The sequence below is a fragment of the Callorhinchus milii genome, unplaced genomic scaffold (assembly GCF_018977255.1).
Source record: "Callorhinchus milii isolate IMCB2004 unplaced genomic scaffold, IMCB_Cmil_1.0 Scaffold1, whole genome shotgun sequence".
NCBI lineage: Eukaryota > Metazoa > Chordata > Chondrichthyes > Chimaeriformes > Callorhinchidae > Callorhinchus > Callorhinchus milii.
In genome coordinates, this window is record NW_024704742.1 from 100,316,226 (window position 1) to 100,342,716 (window position 26,491).

Consider the following 26,491-nt stretch of genomic DNA (forward strand, 5'->3'; position numbering starts at 1 on the left):
TCCCTCTGCAACGTCCCTAAGCATTCCAAGACACTGCCCGTTTGAAGGGCGCTCTATAAATGCAAGTTGTTGCTGGTGTCCTACTGTAGATATAGCTACTGCTTTATTAACTGGAGGATTAAACCTGCTTAAAAGCATATGATAATATACAATATTTAGGATTTTTTTTAGTGGGAAAGTATTTAAGCAGGTTAGCTTGTAGCTATGAGGGTGCTGCTGTTGGGTCATGACCCAACTGTGCAGCGCCTTGGGACGTCCTCCTGACGTGAAAGGCGCTTTATAAATGGAATCTTGTTGTTGTTGGCCTTAGTACCTCCAGACAAGAGAAACAAGATCCACACTCCTGGAGGCGATAATTGGTTAAATAGCTGGCCCATGGTCACTCTCCAAATATATACATGTATGAAGAATGAAACAAAGGTTAATGAACCAGAGAGCTCTGCCATTCGGGGAACCTAACCCACCCTGTCTGCACCACAGAAGAGATTTTGGGTAGGAAGTTATGGGGGAAACCAGAGAAGCTCACATTTTCTTTTAAACAAAAAAGTTGTTTGCAAACATATTGTTATTTTTCAGCAAAAGCATCTGGTACATTGACTTTTTGAAAGAAATTGTGCTAAACGTACAAATAAATATGCATACTTATATAAATAAGTGTGGAATTATATAACTTCTAGTGCCTTGGGATGTCCTCCCGACGTGAAAGGCGCTGTACAAATAAAATTTTTGTTCATTTGTTTTAAGATTTTGGTACCTTGAAATGGCCAACTTGTTCAGGTAGTCTTTCCTAAGTTAACAAAGCTCTTGTTCAGAACCACACATGTTATTTTTCCTGATTGGATCCGGAGCAATTATTACTGTTTGTGAAATTATCTCTAATAATTGATTTCTAAAATAAATTATGCTTCAATAGGTCGAATAATAAAATTGCTGAACTCTATTACTTGATGACCTTGGAAGATTATGGCCTTGTGAAAACTCAACAGGTCATTGTGTCTGACTCTTCTCAGGTAGGCACTTATGTTATTACAAAACTCCTGGTGTATGTTTTGATGTTGGTAGGAAATGATTGGCACATTGTAGTTCTGATCTGCTTCAATACTGGAGTTCAATGCAACTACAGGTATCAACAGCCTGAATCTGTTCAAGTTAAGCTAACTTTGTATGATATACTTTACATGAAGTGGAATTTAAATCTGGGCAGATCAGTTGGTTGTGCAAGTACATTCCCATCTGCACCAAACCTTGGGGGTAAACTTCAAATTGATGCAGTACAATATCATTTATATTTGTGTAGTGCTTTCTGTCAGCAGGGATATCTCAAAGCACTTCACAATTCTGGATGGGCACCTGAGCTGGGGGTGAGAGCCAAGGGGGATTAGGGAGAGGAAAGATAACCGAAAGCATGGTCAAAGAGATGTTTTGAGACACGCCTAATCTGAGCATACAAAACTGCTTTGCCAAGCCTTTACCAATAAATGGGTTAAAAATCTCTAAACATACAATATATTTCATTGAAGAAAAAAATGTAAAATATTATAAAATGGTGATTAGTGCTTAAACTTGCCTTGTCTCTCACCAGGCTTGTCTCCTTGGTTAGTGGTCTTAAAATACTTTAGTCATGAGCCTTGAACAAAATTCCACAAAAGGCAAATTCAGAAGGGATGGCTGAAATATATGCAAGGAATGGAGAGGAATAAAGAATAAAGGCATATTGCATTTTCTCTAAAAATGGAAAATAAAAAGTTTCTCTCTTAAAAAGAAGCCAAATGCAAAATAAAAACGCCCCAGCTGAATAAACATTCAGCTGATGAAACATACCTACAAATTTAGGTCCCTCTAAGGAATAATTAGGTGACTAAGAATTCAGTGATTAGGGCAAAAAACAATTCACACTTAACCAGTGACTGGACTCCTGTGTGGGGTGTTGATATAAAATGTGTTTCTATCTTCAGAGCTAAGTAAGAAAGATTACGGCAAAAAAGCCTTTCCTATAACAGATTGCCCACCACTGTCATTGCCACTTGTCATGACTCCATCATAGAGTTTTTCCACAAGTTCAAGTAGGGTTCAGGAAGAGGTTCCAATGATTTAAGAAGCTGACACAATCCAGAGAGGCTGAGGGAATTTCCAGCAGGACTCGATAGTGCTGTGGGTCAGAACTCTTTCCTTTTACCTGTGGGACCAGGGTTTGAATCGACTCCAGACAGATATGATGGATTGAAATGAAAAATTATATTGTATAGGACCTTAAGTGAAATAATTAGATGTGTTAATCTTCTATGTTGGAAGAACATAAAACTGCTCGTCATTGAGAATTAATTGACTAGAATTATTTATTGAGTATGACTGTCGGGCATGCAAAGAGAAGTTTTCTAATTGATATTATACTGCACATGCTTTTCTGAACCTTTGAAGTTTTAGGAAAGTACAGTAAACTTTTCTCTAGATCTAACTTAACCCATCCTGTTCTCATACTTGATACCAACTGTGTGCAAAAGAAAGCAAATTAAATTACTAATTTTCAAAATTAATTCTACAGAAATTATTGCTTTTTTTTACCCTTCCCAACAGCGATTTTGTTAATAAAGAATTGTTTTTAAACTCACAACATTCTAGCAGTTTCGGTAAGTATGCTTGATTGCTTGAGAAATGTGTAGAAGCTTAATGTGAGTATTGCTTGGAGCAGATGTGTTACCAATGTAGTTAGTTTGTGAACACTGAATGCCAATATTTACTTTTAGAGTTTAGATGTGGGACACCAACAGCAGCCGAATTTGTCAAACAAATGTGCTCGGTCTTCAGAACCAGCTCCTGTGACCACACCACGTGAAACAATAGAATATAAAGCTGCACTAGAGCTGGAAAAGTGGAAGGAATTACAAGAGGATTTGTTTGAGAACCAGGTACATCTTATTGTTTTTGGCAGAAATGAAAGCTCCAACGCAATACATCATCACTGTACTAGTTGCAATTAATATGCATGTGTGTGGGGGGTGGGGTGAGGGGGGAACAGATAAAAACTGAGAAATGAAATAAGCCCTGGATTGGATAATCTTTATATTTATATTGTTACATTTTCAATGGTAGAAAACATCCTGCTTGCCTCTACAACTGAGTTCCTGCTGCAAATTAACGCATTTTAAAAATAACACTTCCATCAGTATTTGAAGTATGTTTATAGTCACAGGAAAATGTTTTGTGAAAAATGTATTGTATTTTAAGTTTGCATGATGGGATCACATTGAAAACTATTTGTAATTTTTTTGCACCCTAAAAGTGTTGTTTATTTTGAGAAGTACTATGATGCAGGAGGAAATGTTCTAGATTCTGAAAATATAAATTTAAATGGTGCTATTTGCATGCTAGTTTTGCTCAAATCCTCACTCACTTATCTGTAGCTTTAGTTTCCAAATTAACCTCTGTAGCTTGCAGTAAGTGGAGCTGGTACAGTTGTGTTTGAGGGGAACTGTTAGGGAGGTATCCTGAGCCAATAGTTAATGGGCAAGTGATGGAACGTACCTGTTTCATCAAAGTGGGATTAGCTATTTCTAGTTGATTTAAGAGTTGCACAAAATGCAAGTGTCTGCTTTTTATCTCCTTTCATTGGAATTAGAGAGCATTTGTAAGCTTGCTGTTTTTTAACCTGCTGTTTTTTATCTACTTAACGTTTGCTGATGAAATCAAAACCGACGTAATCAAAACCGATGCAGTGTGTCTCTTTTCATGGTGTATGTTTCAGTGTTCATTTTCTCTGCTTGTATCTTTCTTAGTTGAAGCAAAAAGAGCTGGCCCACATGCAGGCTCTTGCTGAGGAATGGAAGAGAAGAGATCGGGAGAGGGAAGTACTGGTGAAGAAAAAGGTAACGACGGAATGTATGTAGTGTCTTACACTCTGGGAGAATATCCCAAAGTGCTTTATATTGGTTTGGCACTCGGGTGGAGAGGGGAAAGTTGATCACAAGCTCAGACAAAAAGGTAGGTGTTGAGATGGAACCTTGAATGAGATGAGGGAGCGAGTCGGAGGAACTGTGGGAATGAATTTCAAAGAGCCAGAGAATTGGGTCTGATGGGCTGAACGTCCACCTGCTGATAGGGTGAATACGTACTTACATTGGAGCAGAGAAGCTTGAGGAGGAACTGATCGAGGTATTCAAAACTGAGAGGTTTTGATACTGTAAATAGAGTTATTTCTGTTGATAGAGTTATTTCTATTGTGGGGAAATAGTTATAACAAGAACAGTGTTATAAGAACAGAGAAAGACCAATTTAGGAAGGATGTTTTCACCCAGAGAGTTGTTGGCATGTGGAACTCCCTGCTGAGAGGGCAGAGGAGGCAGAGTCCATTGTAGCTTTCAAGAGGGAAGTGGATAGGCATATGAAAGAGAAGGGCTTGAAGGGGTATGGGGATAAGGCGGGCGGTTGGATTGAATTGATCTCCTTGCTCTGTGAGCTGGTGCTGACTAGATGGACCAAATGGCCTCTGTCACTTGCTGTAGATTTCTGTGTTTCTAAGTATTTTGAGGTTACTTTTTTAAGATTACATATGTTAACAGCAGTACCTGATCCCCTTACTACTAGCTGTCAGTGACTTTCACTGATTTCATTGTTGGTTACTCATTGTTGGTTACTAACATCCACAATGCATTAAGTGGATGCATTAAGTGTTCCTCCCTGAAATTCCTTCTGGTTGGTGTGATGATAAAATGATCAAACATGTAAAACAATTTAAAGAAATATGAGTTTCACTACATTGCTAATCATATATTTGACAGTTCCATTTAAAAAGCACATTTTTACTGCACTTGTGTTCCTGCCAGTAGCAGCAGATCAGGTTGTTAGATTTAAAATTGTGTATCATATATCAAGGTTACTAAAGTAAACCATAGTAAAATGTAATCTATAACAACATTATAGCAAGTGACATTGGAATTTCTTTCCCCTCGCTAAGTGCAGTTGCACTAGCTCTTCGGCAGACTTTGATCGCTTTTGTTATGAACTAGTACTTTTGGCACTGTAGCCTGTTTAATAATGTACATTTTTCAAATGTGCTTCCTCTGTTGAATTGCTTACTTACTGTTAAATACATTAATTCTTCTGTTAGTAATTTCATAAACTGTTTTCATAGGAGTGAAGATGTAGAATAACTAAATATAACTCCAATTCTCTGTAGTGCTCTAATTTGGGTTTATGCTTATTTCTTGGAAACTAAGACAAAATGGTACTTGTTTGTGCTGTCTTTAATGCTGATCAGAGAGATCAGGAAATCAGATTTTTTTTTGCTGTTAAAGGACCAATCTTGATGGTCATGGAAAGAATAACTCACAATGATGGACTGAGAAAGATCTAATTTTATTTTGGCCAAGCATGTTTCTGACGTACGCAGAAACACATCTCTGTGCTTAAGAACATATAATAGATTTATATGGTACCTTTCACTTTGGAGGACATCACAAACCTTGACACTGTAGGCTGGGCACCTGAGCTGGGGATGGAAGCTGATGGGGAGAGGAAAAAACGACCAAACTTGTAGTCAAAGAGGTACGCCTTGACATTGGTCTTGAATGAGGGGATGGAAGGAGTAAGTCGGATGGACTCTGGGGAAGAATGCCTAAAAGCCAACCCATCTATGGTGGGAGCCATGAAGCAGACTAGTGTTTGCCAAGCAAATGGAGTGGCTGGGTCAGTATGGATGAAGGAGGTTGCAGAGGTCGGAGCCAAGACCATAGAGGGAGTTGAAGGTGAGAATGAAGATATTAAACGTGATTCACTTGGGGATGGGGAGACAGTGTAGCCAAGCAAAGGTGGGAGTGATAGGCTCACAGAGCCTAGTGTGTGAGAGGGCAAAGGCTGCAGAGTTCTGGGTAGTCTGTAGCCTATGTTGGGTAGAACTTGGGAATCCAGTGAGTTGGGCATTACATTGTCAAGTCTGTAACCAATGCCAGAGAGGAAAGGTAGTGACAAAGGTGAGCATTGTTTCAGAGGTTAGGGAGAGCTGAGTGGGTAAGAGCGCAGATGTGGGGTTTGAAGGACAGTTTAAAACTCTTTAACAAGACACAGAGATTCTGCACCACCAAAACAAGATTCCATTTATAGAGCGCCTTTCACGTCAGGAGGACGTCCTAAGGCACTGTACAGTTGGGTCAGGACCCGAGCAGGGGGGAAATGGTCAGGATGAGGGGAGGGAAGGGAGGGAGCGAGGAGGGGGGAAATGGTCAGGGTGAGGGGAGGGAAGGGAAGGAGCGAGGAGGGGGTAGAGAGTCGAGGGGAGCTGAAGGCACGGTCAAAGAGAAAGGTCTTGAAGGAGGAAAGGGAGGAGGCGGCGAAGGCACTGGGGATAGAGTTCCAGAGCCTGGGGGCTGAGAGGCTGAAGGCCCGACCACCGATGGTAGGGCGATTGGGGCGGGGGACGTGGAGCAGACCGGAGCCAGAGGAACGGAGGGTATGGGCAGGTAGGTAGGGGGAATAGTAGGTCAGAGAGGTAGGAGGAAGCAAGGCCATGAATGGCCTTGTAGGTGAGGATGAGGATCACCTCATCACCAGCTCCGCAACCACTGCAGATTTATGCTTACATTAAACTGTTTCTCTCGCCCTGTGCTGTTACGTGCAGAGTTATTTAGGGCTCTGTCTCGGCCCTGGATCCTTGCCCGTCTTTGCATCTATTTGCTTCCACTCAGTGACAACATACGAAGACATGGGTTTCATAAAGATGGTTATTCCCCTATATTTCTGTTCTGCAACTGTTAGCGTTATATAGATGAAATTTATCACCTAAATCACCTTTATCACCTGTGGAGTCCTGTAGCTCAGTGGTTAGAACACTCGCTTTGCAAATGAGAGACCTGAGTTCAATTCCAGGCAGANGCGAAACCTTGGGCAAGTTTCCTTACTCCACACAGAGCCTAATAATAATCCCTTCAAAAATCAAAAACAATAATAAATTGGTCATTTTCAATCTACGACTGTTTGTGGGACATTGCTGTGCGCAATTGGCTGCCGCGTTCGCCCACAAATATACAGTCAATTCACTTTGCAGTATGTTCTGTGAAGCGCTTTGGGACGTCCTCCCGACGTGAAAAGCGCTATATCAAATGCAAGGATTATTATTATTATTAAATACAACAACTTGCATTTATATAGAGTTTTTCACAGGGGTAATATCTCAGAGCCCTTAAAATAGAATAATGTTGAAGAATGTATTCTTTTCTCAAGTTAAAAAGAAGGGGTTTGGTTGGAACCAGCTCTTGTATCGCATGGCAACAATATACATTCGCTACATTTTGCAGTAAAGCTTGTGAAGTGCTTTGAGACAGTTCATCAAATGCAAGGATTATTACGTTTTCATTGTATGAATCATAAATAGTGATGCATTTGTTGTACACTTGTGGAAAGCAATTTTACAATTACCTTTCCCCTTTTTGGCATTAATCATAGGTGGCTGAATATGCTGTGTTAGAAGAGCAGCTGCAAAAAACCTTAGCAGATCTGGAAAAAAGGGAACGGCAACTTGCTAACGGTGAATTGGAGGTAAATGTGCTGCAATTTATTTTACCTTGCTGAAAACTTTTGAGTAAAATCTTTTATTTAACACTGTTCATCTGCCTTTTTAATGTGGTATGAATGCTCAAATGACAGATTCACAGTGTAAATATGTAATTTTAAAAAAAAACTACAGTGGTACCTACAGCAGATTAATTCCTGGAGAAAATTAAAAGTTCATCTTTTCCCACATTCAAAACTTTTGACTTTAACTGAAATGTTTTGAAACTAAATTTTACTTCAGGTTAATATGTTGGCACTGCAATATGAGTTTGGGACAGTTCAGGGTGAAATCCCTCAGTCTCCTCGTATGAACTGTAACTTTTTATATAAGTAGGCTGATAATCTCCTCATAACACTTAACTGAAGATTTGATGCATTTTATAGCATTGCATGACTATCCACCCAATAAACCTAACATTATAGAGTTTATTGTACAGTTTAATTCTATTCACATCTAACAAAACAAAGTGCAGGAAAGACATTGTAGATCTTCCAATCGTATGGTCCATCTTCCATATGTGATTAAAATCATCATTGTTCTACAGTAAAACCCACAGAAGTTGTATCAGTTGGGACCATAACATTTAATATGACTTTCATGTCTGAGTTACAGACAAACTTGTATAAATCGTATAAAATCCGATTTCATCAATCATCTCCACCTCACATGCATAATTCAATGCACTTGGTAAGTGCGCAGCCCGTGATTCAATGGGTCTTGACTGGTTGCTGTATGTGCACTTACCGGCAAGCATTGGAATCACATTGAATCACAGGAAATGAAGTTCTTCTGTGCATGCAGCAATGGGTCAAGACTACGTATTCTGTGATTCATTGCAGCCCGCCGGTAAATGTGCATGCTTCCGACGGGTCAGGACGTCATTTCCCATGATTGATAAAATTCCTTCATTAAGATACGAGTGGTGCAAAGAAATCTAAACGGTTTTAGATTTATAAACATAAGACTTATGCAAGTTTTACTGTATTATGACTTTCAGTTGAAGACTGGAATAAAAATTGTTGGAAATATTGATTTTGCAAGAAAGTCATTTTTTTTGAAGAACTGCTGATAAAATCAAATCTTATTTAGTATCACAAAAAATATTCAATGTTGTATTCAATTGCATGGTCCAGCTTGACTGTATTTTTTATATAAAACTGTAAAATCGAAACCACTTGGGTTCATTAGCAAATCGATATGAAAGAATCATTTACACATTTCATAGTGTAAGTCGATGTAAATCTGTTTTGTAAGGGGCTTCAGAGATTCTTCTTCAGCATTTCAGGTGTGATAAATTACTCTACCGGTTCTGTCTCAAAATTGTGAGAATAATATCCAGCAATGGTTTGCAGACACTGTCAAAGGCTTGCAGACAGTTTTTCAATATTCCTAATCGTATTGAAAGTACACTTCAAATTGGGTTTCTGGTCACTCCATTTTCTTGGAAATACAGTTCTCTGAATTAAAGCAGTCCATATGTTACTAAAAATACCTCCGCCTGGATGTTTGTGGACTAGAAATAGTTGGGTATACATTGGCACGCTTGGTTTCTGGCTGCCTGTGGAGTCCATAAAGCTGCATGACCTAATCTTATAATAATTATAATAATACTTGCATTTGATATGGCACCTTATTATGTTGTCATTCCATCCAAAAGCACTTCACAGGAATTATTGTAAAGTAATTGGTGGGTGAACACGGCAGCTAATTTGTGCACAGCAGTGTCCAACCAACACGTATGAAGAAATGACCAATTTTATTTGGGGGATTGATGGCCAGGACTCCAGGAGAAAAATCCTTCTCTTTTTTGAATAGTGAGAGGGGATCTTTAACAATGAAGATTAGCACAGGCAGATGGAACCTCAGTTTAATGTGTCGTTCAAAGGACTGCATCTCTGACAATGTAAAACCACTTTGCATCTCTGACAATGCAGCACTGCATTGGAATGTCATCTTGGACTATGAACTCAAAGATTCAATGTGGGACTTGACCCCACAATCTTGTGACTCGAATTGAGAATGGTACCAACTGAGCCAGACTGATGTCTAATCTTAGTTTTGTGAGGGATAAAATAGAAATTCACTCCCAATAATTTGAATCTGGTACTGTGCATTAAATAGTTTCCCATTATGTGGGATGACATGTCTGGAGTGATGTCTAGTGTTTTTTTAATAATGAAATTTTGTGTGTAAGAGATGCATTTTTTTGAATGAAGCTTCATAGACTGAAGAAAGAGTTACAAGATGACCACGATCGGACCTTACGGGAAATGCACGACACCATTAGACGCGTCAATGAAGACTCTGTCCATCAGGTGGAACTGGAAAGGTCAAAGTTCAAGGTTCTGGAAGAGGATAAGCTACGACTACAACAGCAGGTAAGCACTCTGCTATATGGCCAATGTAAGAGTTCTGACCTCTTCGCTGTAAAATGCTGTTCAGGCTAAATGCTGGACTGATTGGATCACTGTTGGTTAGTGCCGCTTATTTATTGCGTGCTGATCTCATCCTAAATCTAAATGTCTAATCTAAATCCATTGGTGGGAGAGCCTTCAGCCACTCTGCCCCCAACCTCGGAAATTCCATCCCCCAATCACTCAGTCTCGCCCCCTCCTTAGCCTCCTTCAAGATCCGCCTTAAAACCCTCCTCCTCGACCATGCCATCTGTCAGCCCCCTTCTTCCGCCCCCCCAACCCCAGCTCAGGTCTGAAATGCTGTACACTGTCCAGCGCCTCGGGACATCCTCCCGACATGAAAGGCGCTATACACAAAAACATGCACCCATGGAAATCCTTTTTTAAAATTAAATTTTGAATTTTAAAATTAAATTAACAATAACACTCCCAGTGTTACCATTTCAGTATGAATGAATCGAAGAATGAGTAGCTACACTTTTGTGCCCATTTATGTTCTGACTGTGATAATAGAGGTGTCTGCATCATTCAGGGGATTTCACTCTCAGACTCCATCTCCTGGAGAATGTTTCATCCTTTTCTTTCATTTAGCCAAAGTGATTTTTAAGCTATAATAGGAAAGGGACATTTAATTCTGATTTTACATTACATTATCCATACATTTCAGCTTTCCGAAAATCTGGATCATATTCCATCTCTTTTACCAAGGAGGAGTCCAGTTGCATTTGACTATCCTCAAACTTAAAGCAAATCCCAGAACTCATTTCTTTTCTCTGAATCTCCAAAACAATGACTGAAATTGCACAGAATATTCAATTTTGACTATTAAATTTATGGAACAGATAACATGCCTAAATCTACTTAAAATCAAATGCAATTGATGATTTGTGAGACTTAACTAACATTAATAAAAATGCATTTACTGGGTGCTTGTAACTTGTAGTGAATGAATCATCGATACAAATCCTTTCTCCTTTTCCACCCTAGTTATTCAAAGATTTACAAAGAATATCCAGCACAGAAACAGGCTTTTTTACCCAACCAGTTTGTGCCTCATCTTGCTTTTACATGTACGAAAGTGCATAGCTTTACATATTTCTACATTTAAATTGAGTCAATTCTTTATTTCATATGTCCAGAAATTTTGGAAAAAACATTTAGACATGTACACTATATGTGTGTGTCAACAACAACAAATTACACTTGTATAGCGTCCTTCACATCGGAAAGCTTAATGGGCATTTAGCTTGATGTGGGGTGTGATGTTGTCTCCAGCTTGTCTGATGTTCAAGTCTTTCCCATTGTTGGTGTCTTTTTTGATAAGGTACTAAAATCTAGTCTGTTGGAGTGAGTATATTCAGCTTCTGTCTCTTTCTAATCTGAGTCTCTGATTCTACAACCATTGGTGTCTAGCTTTGTAAATAGGATCTAAATGTTCCAGTCTCACTAGCTGGCAGGCCATCTTACACTGTTGCCAGTTCACTTGGACAGTTACTATGACATTGGCTAATTTTCAAATAGATGAATTTGTCTGACAAGGTTATTCCTTATGCATATAGTAAACTACACCATGAGTTATTCTCACGTAAGGGTAGTGCTATTCTTGGTTTAAATGTTCCAAGATTAACGTTGGGTTGCTGTGTTGGTTTTCTAATATCCATTGGGCTTAAATCAGAACCTTAGAGCATCATTTAAAGCTCAGTAGTGATGTTTCCATTTCCCACAATGACCGTCAGTATATTTTAGGAAGCTTTGTCATTTGGATATAAAATGACAGACTGTTCACAAAGTACTTTTTAGACATGAAAGAAAGTTCTGACAGCTTTGAACTGAATCCAAGTGCTTTGTTTCCCATTGGATCTCAGTTGGCGAATATAGTGTAGTTCTTGCTGCAAATGTGAAAAATGCTTTATAACCATAATTAGTTGGATTCTAATAGGACCCTGCTGTACATATTTGTGTAATGTTGACCATGATCATATTTCTGTCAGATGATCTATTGTTTTGGATTGCGTTCAGATACATTTCAATGGTTACTAAATTGCTGATGAAGTTTTTCCAGCAACTTACATTTTTATCTCTGCAATCTGTATGTTAATTTAAACTTCAGTTTTCAACTACTGCCAGAGTTCAAAACAGGTTCTTTCTCTGCAACCCATCATGTATATTATAAGGTCAGAGGTATTCAGCATTAGAACATTAATCAGTGAAATCCTGATGCTTCACTTCTTAAAAATTGTTACTCAGCTATTGTCCAAAGAGCCATTTTTCATTTACCCAGGAGAGTGAGATTCTTAAAGAAATGTGATCCATGTATCTGCTATTCAGTTAATGAAGTAACACTTGGTAAATAATTGTATGGTTGTTAAAAATTACATCGCATATGTTGTGCAAACTGACAAAAAGAGTTTGCTGAATCGATGGATAATTAATGATGTGCTGTAGAGGATTAAACCAGTTATGTGTCGCTGCTTTGTGTCTTTGCCTGCACTGTCAGCAGGATGTAAACAATGAAATTATTCATCCATTTGCAAACCAGAACTAGATTTGTGTTTCCAGATTCTCACAGTTAGCCTATATATACTTGTGTTGAGTTAGAAGTCCATTTGAATGTGGTATTTTTTTTACACACCATCTGCTTTATGTCTGAGGGATAAGTTGAGTTTCTTTAGTTTCTTGAAAGTTCATTTTTATTCTCCCTTGAATCCTATCTAGCTCCATGAAGCAGAACAGAAGTACAAACTGCTTGAAAAAGAGTTCCATCAGTACAAGGAGCAGCAGAGCAGCAAACCTGAAATTCGACTGCAGTCAGAAATCAATCTTTTAACTCTTGAAAAGGTAGAGAACATTTGTAAACTGCAATTTGAAAAACAATTGTGCATTATAAAATGCAGGGCAAAATCTTTATTGTGAGTTTAAATATAAATTAATTATGAAATCCATGTAATTTTTTAAAAAAAGATGCACTAGCTGTAAACTTAAAGGCTTGCTTTGGAGTACGTATTGAACCAGATCGATTGCCCTTGCAAACTACACTACCTGGTAAAATGAACTGGAGTGGAAAATGACTACACTTACAGCAAGCAATTGGACCCTTTTGCGATCTAAATAGCTCAAGCACTAAACCCTTCTCCCTGGGGAGTAAAATCCAGACAGATTAATTTGGAATTGTTAGCCCTATAATGAAGCCCTCAATCGCGATGAACATAACAATACTAATTTTCACTCTTGAGAGAATAAAGTGTGCATATATTTTATTTGTGAAGGGATTTTTTAATGTGTTTTTAATTAGAATTGTTTTTGTGCTTTTAAATTGTTTTAATATGAATAATTAAATTAGATTAAGTTTTACTGTGGTTTTACTCATCTATTGCTTGAACTTTTGAAAATGTGAAATGTAATCTTTATCTTCCACCCTCTTGCAGGGAATTGTATTCGGTCAGAGGCTTATCTGTTTGAGCTTTCAAACCGTAATTGTGTCTTTATATTGTTTTTATTGTTACTAAATTTCTTTAGCAAATTTAAAAATAATTTCCTGTTGCATAAGATACAAATTTTGATTATCATATTTGTGCTTTTTTCAATTCCATTGGTTTCAGGTATTTGGCTACTGTTTAGACGATCATACAAAATAAGAAGATAATTGTGCAAATGAACCAAATGTAAATTATTTATTAGGTACAGATTGACATTGACGAGGTGTGACAAAATATATAGGTTTGAGTAATTTCCAGAATATAACGTTATGCTACAGAACAAATGTAAATACTTTTGAACACAACAGATATTTTGCTGCCCCTGCCCCCATCCCCACCACACAAGACTTCAGAGCAATAAACACCAGGCCTGGATAACACAAGTTTATATGTATAAGCTTATACAACTTTTCAAACTGCACTTATTTCTACGCAGAATGCTTTTCAGCCACCAATTTAATATTGCGGCAAACCTACTCCCCCAAAAAGTGTTTGACGTTTCCCAATTATTTGAAGCTCTTTGGGACGTCCTCCCGACGTGAAAAGCGCTATATCAAATGCAAGGATTATTATTATTATTATTTTAAAGTTTTGCAACTATTGAGTTTTTAACTTCATAACTACATATCAATTTGATGGTGGAACTAGAGACGAGTGAGGAGTGCATTTGGAAAGTCTAGGCAGGAGGTAACAATGATGCCAATAAGGGTTTGGGTAAGATTGGGCAGAGGAAGACAATGTGACAAAGGTGAACAAAAGTTGCAGTGAAAGTTGTATCTAGCCCGATGACAGCTGGGCAAATAAACATGCATGTGGGGCTGAAAGGGTTAATCTGCGGAGGAAGTGTCTGGAATTTGTTCTACCTGCAACTCATTTTTTTTAAAAAAATTGCAATCTTATTGAAGTGGAAGAATTGGATTGTTCTTACATATATATTTTATTTACTGCCCTTTTTAACCGATAAACATTTCACCATGTTCCTGATTCATATTACAGGCTTGGTGCAATCTGAAATTTAATGCCTCTGTTATATTTTTTCTATGTATATGTGTTAAATGATATTCAGTTTTAGTTGAAGCCATCATTTCTGATGGCTCAGCCACCTTTTCTGTGATTGCCACAAACTGACTATTGTCTCATTTTATAACAAAATAAATGAAGGAAAACAATTTAGCTGCCCATGACAAACCCATATCTTGTGCCTCCCCTGTTTCCTTTGAAACAAAGTATCTCAGCATTCACAAAGATAACATTACAGATCCCTTTCACATTTCTGGAACTTCTGGCTATAGCTATTTTACAGCAGATATCTAAAACTGTTCCATTTCCAACTTTTACAAGGGGTTGAAATAAACTATTACTGTGCTGGAATGTTGACTGTTGAATCCTCAAAGTATAATTCCATCTGATTATAGTTTGTTTGCTTTGCTGACCAAAATGTTTATGTCGACTGTCAATAGTTTAAAAAACGTATTGTATGTGAAGTGCAAGAGTAGCAAATTGCAATCCCATTTTATGACCAAAGGCTCAGTCTCCAATAATATTTACATTGAGTGTTATGATCTTCTGTTTGATGAACAGCATGATGAAAATTGTATTCTAGTGGTCATATTACATCAACTATAATATTTTAACCTTCACCCTTTTTATTAGGTAGAATTTGAGAGGAAACTGGAGTCGGCCACCAAATCCAAATTACATTATAAGCAACAATGGGGACGAGCTCTGAAAGAGCTGGCAAGGCTGAAACAGGTAAAGTACCTCCTAAGTGTTTAAAATAATAAACCTTAACTGTGGCTTAATTGCCTATTTCCAAGCAAAGAACATACAAAGGCAATGAATAAGAAAATGTGATTTAGCCTTTCAAGCATTGTCCTTCCACAGACCAGGCAAAGTCCACCTATTGCCCTCAACCCCCCACGTCACCTTATCTCTGGGGGAAATCTCCACAATTTCACTCTGGTCTCTTTTCCTCCACAAACATAAGGTGCAGTAAGTCAGTACACTGACTGACTTGCTCAGACTAGATGCAAACAAATAGTAAATTATATTAAAGATGTGCTTTTTCAACAAAATGTTAAAATATTTTTGTGGGACTGGAGAAAAAGTTGTTTTCCTGAGATAAATGTTGCTTTATGTGAGATACATTTTAGCACAGAAGTGTGCAAGGATTCATTTCAACTGAAGACCCCCACAGTATAAGATTAAAAATGATGGATACATGAAAACATTTTGCACACAATTAATGAGTTGAAGTCTTTATGGATTTCTGTCCTTATAAGATGTGAAAGAAATGAGTGATCTTTCATTGTACAACATAAAATCTCTGCATACATCAATATGGTGGAACAGTAGGAGGTCTTTCACAATGGAGTTCGCTAAAATATGATCTGTAGCTTTGTGTATTTATATTAGTAGTTTCATTCTAAATTTATGAATGTGCAGTTCTGACGTTTATTGGATCAAGACTCACAAAACCGCTCTCTTTGCTGCAACACGCTTTGTTTAAATAGAAGGGTTTCTTTAGCTTGCAGATCTCTCCTCTGGCTTGTGTGCTTTGAAAGCTGTCATAAATCTTTTTAATTTTCTTGCGAAAACAGTGTCAAAACGTGACTCTTCCTTTCTCTGTTCCATCCTCTCCCCTCTCTTTCTCTCCCCCCACCTGAAGCCATTACATTCTTAACCGAATAGAGGGAGGTCTGAAATCTTGGTCAGTATCTCTCCAAAATCTTAGTGGAGGCCTGTCGAAACTTTTCTATAACTGTTACATTCACAGGGAAATATCAATGTTTCCCAATAAAATGTCGATGACAATATCCAGCTGTAACTTGCTTGATATCGGATGCAATGCATTTGGTGACTTTTGTGCTCGAGTTGCTAATATTTGCAGCTAACGCAAATTGGCTTCACTTCAATCAAAACCATTTTGCCTGCAAAAGCTGTGCTACTTTTAGTGACCATGAGGAAGGCTATAGCATTTAGATAGTGTTCCATTTCTCCTATTCCCCCTCCCCCAAAACACATACACACCAAACCAGCTTGTTCTGCTGTTATTAAGTGGCTTTTTGCTGTCTAAAAATGGTCTGTGAGAATTCAGTCAAAAATCTGAAGATCTTCATAATTTCCTGGCAATTGCAGTGTCTTGTCAGAGGTGGGTGGGGTGAATCTTCAGATGTCTCCATTCCGAATAAGCAAGCTGATTAATTTCTGAGCAATTTTTCAAAGATATGGTGAAAATCTTCTTAGAAAGCACTTCAGGGTCCAGTTCCATGTAAAAATGATGTCTTGAAGCCATCCAGACCCTCCTACCCACTTGTCAACTCTGGGTTATTTTCAGAAAACTACACTTGAGTTCTTTAGCTTCTGCCAAGGGTTATTCCCACAGCTCAGCGATTGGTATGTGAAGTGGGAGAGTATATGGTGGCCAATGTTTGACCATTGTTTAGTCTAATGGATGTGTGTTTACATCGCCTTTCTAGATTTATGGACAGCACTACCCAAGCAAAGCTGTTTATTCACTTGATAGAGAGGCCTCTTAGCAATGGCACCTGTAAATGAGGATTCTATTTTTCCGATCTAGTGATGGTGTTCCAGTGTTGCCAGTCCCAAATAACCAAGATCACAAGACAGTAATGAAAAACATCACTGGCTTATATTCAAAAAAATGTTTTTTTAAAAAAGCTTTTATATTCTGCACTTTTTGCAACACTGCACTCTTTTCTACAGCTAAACCTTTTACATGTGCAAAATCTATTGTTTTTTTTAGAAACATACTTAAAAACTAAATAAAATTGTTCAGGCTCTTTTGTTTACAACTCATATCAAATGTATAAATATATATTATATCCAGCGGCTTGGGACGTCTTCCAGATATGAAAGGTGCTATACAAATGTAATTTTGTATTGTATTTTTTATTCTATCAATTTTAAGAATTATTTATTATTCTCTCCCAGTTGGTAGCTTGAGTAACTCTTAAAGTCTCCTCTCTAGCTTCTTTTTTCAAGGATGAAGAGCCATTTATTCAGACCACAATGATTCAGATTCATTAGACTAATAAAAGGTGGCTTGATGCATCCAGAATGTTCAGTTTGTAATGAGCAAGAGGTTGCTGGTAAAGATGAGCCTGGAAAGGAATAATATTTAGTATGATTTTGTTTGTTTTAGCGTGAGCAAGAAAATGCTATGGCCCGTCTTAAGAGACAGCAACAGGAGCTAGAACACATGAGACTGCGGTATCTGGCAGCTGAGGAGAAAGAAGTGGTTAAAACCGAGAGACACGAACTGGAGGAGATTAAAAATGAACTTAACAGGTACCAGACGCTGGGAAAACCTTCTGTGCAGCATTTGATCCAGGCTTTGCTCAAGATTTCTATTCTGAGATAAGATGTAAAGTTTAGAACAGAAATCTCGCAAGAATGATGTGCAAATTCTATAGAAAGAACCGTAAAGATGAGCATCTGTAGTGTAAAATCCTAAGCATTTTACCCTGAATGGTTTAGCAAAATGGAAACTTTATCTTTTTTATAATGGATAATTTTATCTCATTTTTAGCAACCAGAAAACATTGAAGGGCCCTGCTTACAATTCCATTTCTATGTTTAACCTGAATGTATTTGAGCCCATTTTTTAATTCTATATAATTTTCCATTACAGTAGCTGGATTTTGCTCTTGGATTCGTGTAGCATTCGAATCAGCAGTAGTTTTCATTCCTTTAGTGGCAGATTAAAATGATGGATGGCTTCAGTCTCTTGCAGTCTCAAGTGCTCTGGGACTCTACCCTGCGTGAGGGGTGCTATATTAATGCAAGTTGTTGTTGCATGAATGCAGTGCTGAAGCTTGAGACCCAAACAAAGCATCATATCTTAGCAACTTACATTGTGAAGGATCCATACCATTTCACTTTGCTACGATTGCAATCTGACTTACAGGCCACTTTTGTATAACTTGCACGAATCGCAGATTCTGCCATTTCCATTATTGAGCTCTGCCTCTACTAGGATAGTCATGCCATACATTCTGCAATTTTGTTACAATCAACAGTAAAGTTTAAAGTGAAGTTCAGTGAGGTTATTGCCAGCAGGAGACGCCAAACCAAAGCAGAAAATGCAATCTCTACCAGCGCAACAACATCAGTTTGTGTGAGCCATGTACAAGAGTCAGTTCAAAATTATTCAGGTTGAAGAGGGCAGGTGGGTGAATAGCTCCTAAGCATCTGCCAAGATTGCTCTGAAGCTGTCTGCTAAGAGGGGTGTGTGCTCAGAATAACTTTCCCTCAGACATCTGCAGTGTACAGGAAGCACTTGGCTTCTGCTTTGCGGATTGCCGCAGTGTTGTGGCTGAGATTGCCATCTCAGTGTGTACAGATTCCTTCTTCTGCAGTGATTGATACAACACGTACACTGAATGGTTCCTGACAGAAAAAAGAACCTCCATTTTTATAGTGCTTTGTCTCATTGAAACATCTCATAGTGCTTTACAGTAATTCAGATTTCCTTGTGCTAGCCCTTATATACAAACACATGAAACCCTAAAATGTCTCGGCTGAGTGTATGATCTATGTGGATGTTTGCATTTCCCTGTTGCCCATGGCTCAGTTCCTCTGCATTTGTCAGATTAAAGCATCAAGAAGAGAAAAAAGAAGCTATGGAGTTGCAAGATCCTGCCAGTGGGAGGGGAAACAGCCATCGTCATGACCACCCAGATGAGGCCTTGGATGAGTATCTCACTCGGCTCATAGAGGAGAGGGACACCTTGCTAAGGACTGGGGTTTACACCCATGAAGATCGGATCATCAGTGAACTGGACAGACAAATACGAGAAGCTATGGAAAAGAGGGAGCGGCATAGATAAAATAATGCACCCAGTGAAATCTTTGCACAGACTACAAACACACAAAGACAATTCTTAACCACAGTGCTTAACCATACTGGATTACAACTGCTGGAGTTTTATTAATCATTACCACTCTGAGGTTTAATTTAGAATGGATTTTGGAATTGATACTAAACTGTTTATTTGAGATTCCTATGAATAGTAAAATTGTATAATTTTTATAGTAGCACATGACAATTGTTCAAAGTGTGTGAATCTGATTTCGTTTTATATGTACAGTCTCTTTTCCATAAATGTGTGCATTTTAAAACATGTAAATAGCTATTAAACTATTTTTCGAGAGTAAATGTATTCAAATTAAAATAATTGTTAATTTATGAAAAAAGGAAAAATCAGCCCCTGGCTGATAGAAAAATTACACTCTGGGGTGAAATTTGCAGCATTTCATAACTCAAAAAGTATGTTTTTTTAAATAGAATACATTTTGAAAAGCAATATAACTGAGGATAGGCAAAGTATACTGCATTAAGTTCACAACCAGCAGCTCTGGTAAACTTTTGAAGCCCTGCAAAAGTGAGGACCAGACAATTTGACTTTATTCGACTGCAATGTGTACACTGATGCTGAAACGTGCATTGCAACCTCAGGAGCTGGAGGTCAAAAATAAATAAATCACTGAAGAATATCCTAACATACATCTGGGTATTTATTATTCAACTGAAAATCTACTTACAATGCATGAGGACTTATCAATCTTTTGTGCAACTTTTGTACAATGGTTTATTTTTATAATGCAGCAATTCAGCTTGTGGTTTCAGTTTATTTTCCATCTAGAGGTCATGTTCTAGTCTTCAAATTATTTCTAGTTTGACTTGTGTGATTTGAAAATCTAGAGGAAAAAAGAACTTGTAATTTTCGAGGCCACCTCTGAAGTGATTGACTATCAAGTGTGACATTTTTTAGATAAACACACCAACCCTTTATCCCAAACAAACTTCTGTGAATTGAATAGAGGATTGGCAGCTAAGAAACTAATCTGCATGAAACTACACTTTTGAAAAATGTGATGGGGTCTTTTATCAGTAAGATGTCAGCTAAATGTCACTTGACAATACAGTGCTCCCCCAATAGTGAACAAGAGTGTTGACTTGAACGACAAGCTCAAGTCCTAACAGAGGGTTAGAACTCATAACTTTTTGATTTGGAGGTAAGAATGCTACCATGAGCCAAACTTTCACACACATCAAGCACCAACATAGAAATATTAATGCCTGAAATCTGCTCCTTTCGTGAAAGGACAGTTGTTATTGCAATCCTAGAAGGTATTTCATACTGCATTTAAATTAAGTTGAATGTTTGTACAGATTAATTTCTTGCTGTATATCAAATTACAACATTTGAGAGCGTTGTCTGAAAAAAGTTGAATACATTCTTCCCAGTATTTTCAATGCAGTTCTTTTTCTGAACTGTTTTACTTTAAGTTTTTCCTTAGGAATTAATCTTGATAGAATTATGGAGGATAAGAGCAGATCAGTGGCACTCTTCTTGAGTTAAAATGGTGAGATGTGACTTATCTCTGCTTCTCTCCCCCAAGAATCCAGTGGAGACTGGACTACTTCAGCAGATCCTGCAAAATGGTTATCCTTCACCCCTGGCTAACAGGAGATTATAATAGATCTGAGGAGAAGTAAATACCCCTTGTACCAACAATAGAAAAAAATCTAATATCAGCATTGCATAATAATTATGAGAAAACTAAATCATTAAGGCATAGAATAAGCCCACAGTGTACACACAGCCACATCACTTTACAGTAAATCCTGTCAGGCGTTTTGAGACGACTTGACAATGTGATCCTCCTTCCTGTTAAGTGTTCTGCGATGCTGTCGGTGTGAACGGCGCTACATAATTGCAAGTTATTGTATGATAAGGTGCTATATGAAATGTAAGTATTTGTTAAAGTGTAAAATCTCCCACGAATTCAGTTATTTAGGACAAACGTGAAGCTCCAATACCAATCAGCAGAGGGCGCTGCCTTCTACAAAAATGCACCTGTTCTCGGCATTTCTCTTATTTGTAAAATTGTGGGGTTTGCAATTGTTCCACATCAGTGGTTTGTGTGTGTGCAGTGAGTTTCATTTTATATAAATGTAAGAATGCCTCAAAATACTTTCTTGCTGTCAAACTAGTTTGCTCATTTTTAAAAAATTGCTATGTGATATTTTATTACCATTATTTTACTATTATTATCTCTTCCTGTGTATGGACTGTGTATTTTTGTAGGCGATCATGGCAGTCAATTGGGTACAGCAATATCCCTTATGTAGTGAGTAACCAATTTTATTTGGGGGATAGTTTTGGCCAGGACACTGGGAGAAACCCTTGTCTTTTCAAACTGTGGCTTGGGATCTTTAATATCCACCCGAATCGGCAGGCGGGACATTCGTTTAACATTACATCCAAAGGACGACACCTCTGAAAATGCAACAGTTGTCAGCACCATATTGGAGTGTTAGCCGAGGCTGGGAATCAGTCCCTACATGGAGGCTTGAAACCTCAAACATCTGGCTCGGAGGCAAAAGTGCTACCAGTAAGCCAGACTAACACTAGCTATGAACATGCGTTGATTACAACTAAATATTTCTTGATTTGTGACAAAACAAAATGGTGCACGCCAGCAGCTTGGATCCACGCTGAGAGGTGCAGTTGACAAAATAGAGATCAAAGCTGAATAAAACAACCCATGGCATTTTATAAGCGTTAAGGTATATTCAACCTGTCGGATGTCAAATGACTCAATAGTGACTATCCTCCTGGAGGTGGAGATAATAATAATAATCCTTGCATTTGATATGGTGCCTTATCGCGTCTTTGAGACGTCTCAAAGCGCTTTACAGTATACACTGTAAAGTGAATTGACTATATTTTGTGGATGAGCTCTCCTTGGAACTGAGCTAATTCCAAGGTGATGCGCTTTGGCAATGAAATGTCAGAATCAGGCCAACTCTCAGTGGCAGTTTCAGCAGTCCCAATTCCTGAGCCGGGTGTGTCAGCAGTACTCTAGGGCACTACATTTGACAGACCAGCTAGCTGGCTTGTCAACAAGACATGAAGGGGTAAATCAGTCACTGAGAGCAGAAATTCTTCCCACTTGGTTCCTGTTAACCCTACAAGCCAAAGCCTTAATGGGGAAGCTAGATACCGATTAGCAGCAGGAAGTGGGAGACTGAGCTTGCAATGACAAACTATTGGTCTTAGCTGGTTAAGCTCCAGCAGAACCGCAACACATACTTTGAAGACCATTCAATACTACTTTTGCAGTTTTGGGGCTGCAACACAACCTTGAGGTTTATACAAAGTTCACCTCCTTCTACAGTGTATGAATAGGTTCAATCAGGAATGAATTAATCCAATGTAGACTTACACTGGACTGATGGAGTCATAGAATCATAGACAATTTATAGCATAGAAAATAAGCTGTTCAGCCCATCATGTCTGCTGGTGCTAGCTCCCCCAATATAATCTACGCTAATCCCCTTCCCTGCTCTTTTTCCCGTACCCCTTAATTGTTTTTCCCTCAAATATTTATTAATTTCTTTTTATTGCTGTTATGTTCTCAAATTCAATAGCCGTTTTCGGTAAGGCTTTCCAAATGGTAACAAGCCTCTATCTCTGGATAAAAAAAGTCTGTCCTTTGAAAACGTTGCTACAAAATGGTTTTGACTTCGATTGTCAGAACTTATATCTGGCATTTATCCCATCTAGATGTCCAGGTCATCTTTAACTGCATCGCCTTTGATATTAGTATCAGCCTCTGAAGTTATCCTTTTATGCCAGTAGCTATCAGTTCCAACAGATTCTAGAGGTCTTTATTCTGGGAGACCAGTCTCAAAGTGAGTGGTATTATCATTTTTGATTTATTAAAGGTACAATTGGATCCTCTGAACCTAAGGAAGAGGATGGAACCATTTGTTTCCACCGTTCCAATTCTGGAGAGATTTATTTTGACTTGAACGCCAGCATTGCAGCAAAACTGAGCAATACTAGCCCAGGAAAACTTTCCATCAACCTTGTTTTCATTTAGATTTGGTGGACCTTTTGTACATTCCTAAGGTTTGCAAGATTTCCATTTTTTCCCCTACAGAAAACTCACAATCTGCTATGTGGACACATACGTCAGTTTTCCTTGGCGCTTCTATACAAGCTGTACAGTCACTCCAAGCACAGAAAGGACCTTCACTTCACCATATGTAGTTTCCTATTCCATGTGCACTGTACCCCCAGGTGACTTGTTCAAGGTGGTTCCATTGCGTCCTCACTCACACATCGGGTAGAATTACACATAGTGTTAAATATAACAGATTGGATTATTCAGGAGGTGTTGGAGGTAGATTGTGCCAGAATATCAAACAGACCTGTTTGGTAGAACAATGCATTAAGCGTATGCGAGATAGAGTAATATAGAGTTTCTATTAAGTTTTGGGTCAGCCAAATGGACCACAATGGTGTTTTCTGTATATTTCTATGTTACTTTGTTTTTGACAATTTGAATCGAAATGCCCAGGGAGAGAGATATCAGTGAACACACATTAGGAGGGCTCTTTTCTCTGTATCCTTTGATATTTTTTGCCCTAGAATTTATAATTTTTTCTCAATATGTACCTCTTTCAATCATTTTTGTCCTTCCCATCCTCCCGTTCCCACCCCCACCTTGAGTGACCATCCAGCACTGTCAAGGGTTTTGAGACATCCTCCCAACATGAAAGGGGCTATAAAAATGTAAATTGTATTGTAATAATAATAATCTGCATTTCATATAGCGCCTTATCACATCATCAAATTCAACAGCTATTTTGTGCAAGGCATTCCAAATGATAACAACCCATCCTAGGTAGTCCATTCTTTATATTAAACACTATAATTCTGGAAAATATTTTTGTTGTGATGGTTGAGATGAAGTAAAGTCTCTTTGTACCAGTAAAGTTTCTTTTGAACCTATCTGCAAGGCATCTACACAGTGATCCTTCCAGCAGTGGGCTTTTACAGCATCTGCATGCTTTCATGCAGTGTTACTATCTTGATCTGTCACCCACCATAAAGCAATGAGAATATGAGTCATCATTCCAGAGACGTGTCAACATACACTTTCATCGCCCTCACTGTTAGAAATTTAATGGAGCTTTCCTTACCTGAGCAGTAATTATTCAAGAAGTGGGAATCATTCCAAAAGAAACTTATCTTGTAACCAGATTTTAAAAAAATATTTAAAGCTGATCACAAGATTGATGTCCTATTTGTACGGTGCATTTTGCATCAATTTGAAAATAGTGCTAATTCAGTGCTAAAAAATACAATATAAATCTTGTGATCTTGATCTTACAGATCTTACTGCCTGCCCAAATCACTTTGAAAAGGTGTTTTTCCCAGGAAGTAAAATTAATAATAATCCTTGCATTTGACATAATGCCTTTCATGTCAGGAGGATGTCTCAAAGTGCTTGAAAGGATTTATTATAAAATGGAATGACTGTGTTTTGTAAGTGAAGCTGCAGTATAAATATAAATAGAAACTATGCAAATCTTTCAGTCCCAACTGAAAAACGATCCCTTTAAAGTGTTTGGGCAATTTAAGACATTTTAAGATGCTATTATTAACAGTATTTGAAAAGATGAAGCAGTGAGCCAGCAGTGACTCCAGCAGTGAGCTCATGTTGGTGGCGTTCTGTGCAGGCAATTGTTTTTTTCCCACCTGTAGAGATAGCCAGATGTGATGGAAAATATAATTGCTACTTACCATACCTAATTTTTTTTTACTGCTGAAAGTCTTTTCAAATCATTTCTACTGCAATGAATGGGGGATAAAGGACATATGTCTCTTGGCAAAATCGGCACTTTGGCTCAGTAGTTTGCAAACTCACCGTACTTAGAACACACACATTCCACGGCAAAGAGTATTCGTCTGGAGAGGTTCCAGGATAACAGTATGGTAAGTAAATGTTAATCAAAATCTATTAGCAGTAAAATCTTATTCCTGGGGGGCGCAAGATTAAACATGATTCCGTAGGGCCTGTCCCAATTCTTGTTCACTGATTCATTGATTTCATGAAACTGCAAATAAAAGTTTTAAGAGTGAATTATGGGCAATAACAAATATGGAGTAAAAAGGAAACCAAGGTTGAAAGGTCTGCCATGATCTATTAAACCGACGGACCTTTGAAACCTACTCCTGTTGCTGTATTTTCACTGTTTATTCTGATATTTGTGGAGTCCTGTAGCTCAGTGGTTAGAGCACTCGCTTTGCAAGCGAGAGACCTGAGTTCAATTCCAGTCAGGGCGAAACCTTGGGCAAGTTTCCTTACTCCACACACCTAATAATAATCCCTCCAAAACCAAAAATAATAATAAATTGGGTCATTTTCAATCTACGACTTACGAATTGCTGTGCGCAATTGGCTGCCGCGTTTGCCCACAAATATACAGTCAATTCACTTTACAGTGTGTTCTGTGAAGCGCTTTGGGACATCCTCCGGACATGAAAAGCGCTATATCAAATGCAAGGATTATTATTATTATTATTACTTCTAGTCTACATCCAAGACACTGAACTCATTTAAAAAACAGCTTCTGTGATGGAAGGATGGAAAACTAGATATTCTGGAAGGTTGAGAACAAATGGACTGAAGGGTCTTTAAGATCCAAATTATTCTTATGATAACAACAACAACTTGCATTTATATAGCGCCCTCCATGTCAGATGGCATCTCAGAGAACTTCACAATAATGGATCCCGGGGCCGAGCCACGGGGAGGGGGAGGAAGGTGACCAAGGTGCGGTCAAAAAGAAAGGTCTTCAGCCGAGCCCTGAAAATAGGAAGAGAAGGGGCGAGGCGAAGGGAGTGAGGAAGGGAGTGCCAGAGCCTTATGACATCTACAATTACAATCTTTGCATTTGGTATAACACCTATTTCATTAATGAAACATCTCCAAGCGTCTCGCAGGATTTACTGTGAAGTGCAGTGACTGTATTTTGCAAGCAAATTCAGCAGTCAATTTGCACACTGCAGGATCTCACAAGCAGCCATGTTATCTGTAGAATTCTTGGCCAGGACATGAGGAAAAACTCCCTTCCCTTTTCAAATAGTACCGTGGGATCTTTAGCACCCACGTAAACCTGCAGACAGGACCTCAGCTTAACATCTCATCTGAAGGACTCACCTCTAACTCAA

At 38.3% G+C, this 26,491-nt stretch overlaps 1 protein-coding gene across 2 annotated transcripts in view; it reads left to right on the top strand.

Annotated features, from left to right (window-relative positions):
• Positions 1-19,962, top strand: part of LOC103182384 (centrosomal protein of 120 kDa) — a 44,140-nt gene extending 24,178 nt beyond the window's left edge. For both annotated transcript variants that reach the window (XM_042333789.1, XM_042333790.1), the window contains 9 exons: positions 914-1,010; positions 2,745-2,906; positions 3,774-3,863; positions 7,435-7,527; positions 9,760-9,921; positions 12,673-12,795; positions 15,087-15,185; positions 17,599-17,744; positions 19,048-19,962. In XM_042333789.1, coding sequence (XP_042189723.1) covers positions 914-1,010; positions 2,745-2,906; positions 3,774-3,863; positions 7,435-7,527; positions 9,760-9,921; positions 12,673-12,795; positions 15,087-15,185; positions 17,599-17,744; positions 19,048-19,285 — 1,210 coding nt within the window. In that variant the 3' untranslated portion in view covers positions 19,286-19,962. The remainder of the gene's footprint in view (positions 1-913; positions 1,011-2,744; positions 2,907-3,773; positions 3,864-7,434; positions 7,528-9,759; positions 9,922-12,672; positions 12,796-15,086; positions 15,186-17,598; positions 17,745-19,047) is intronic.
• The last annotated feature ends 6,529 nt before the right edge of the window (positions 19,963-26,491 follow it).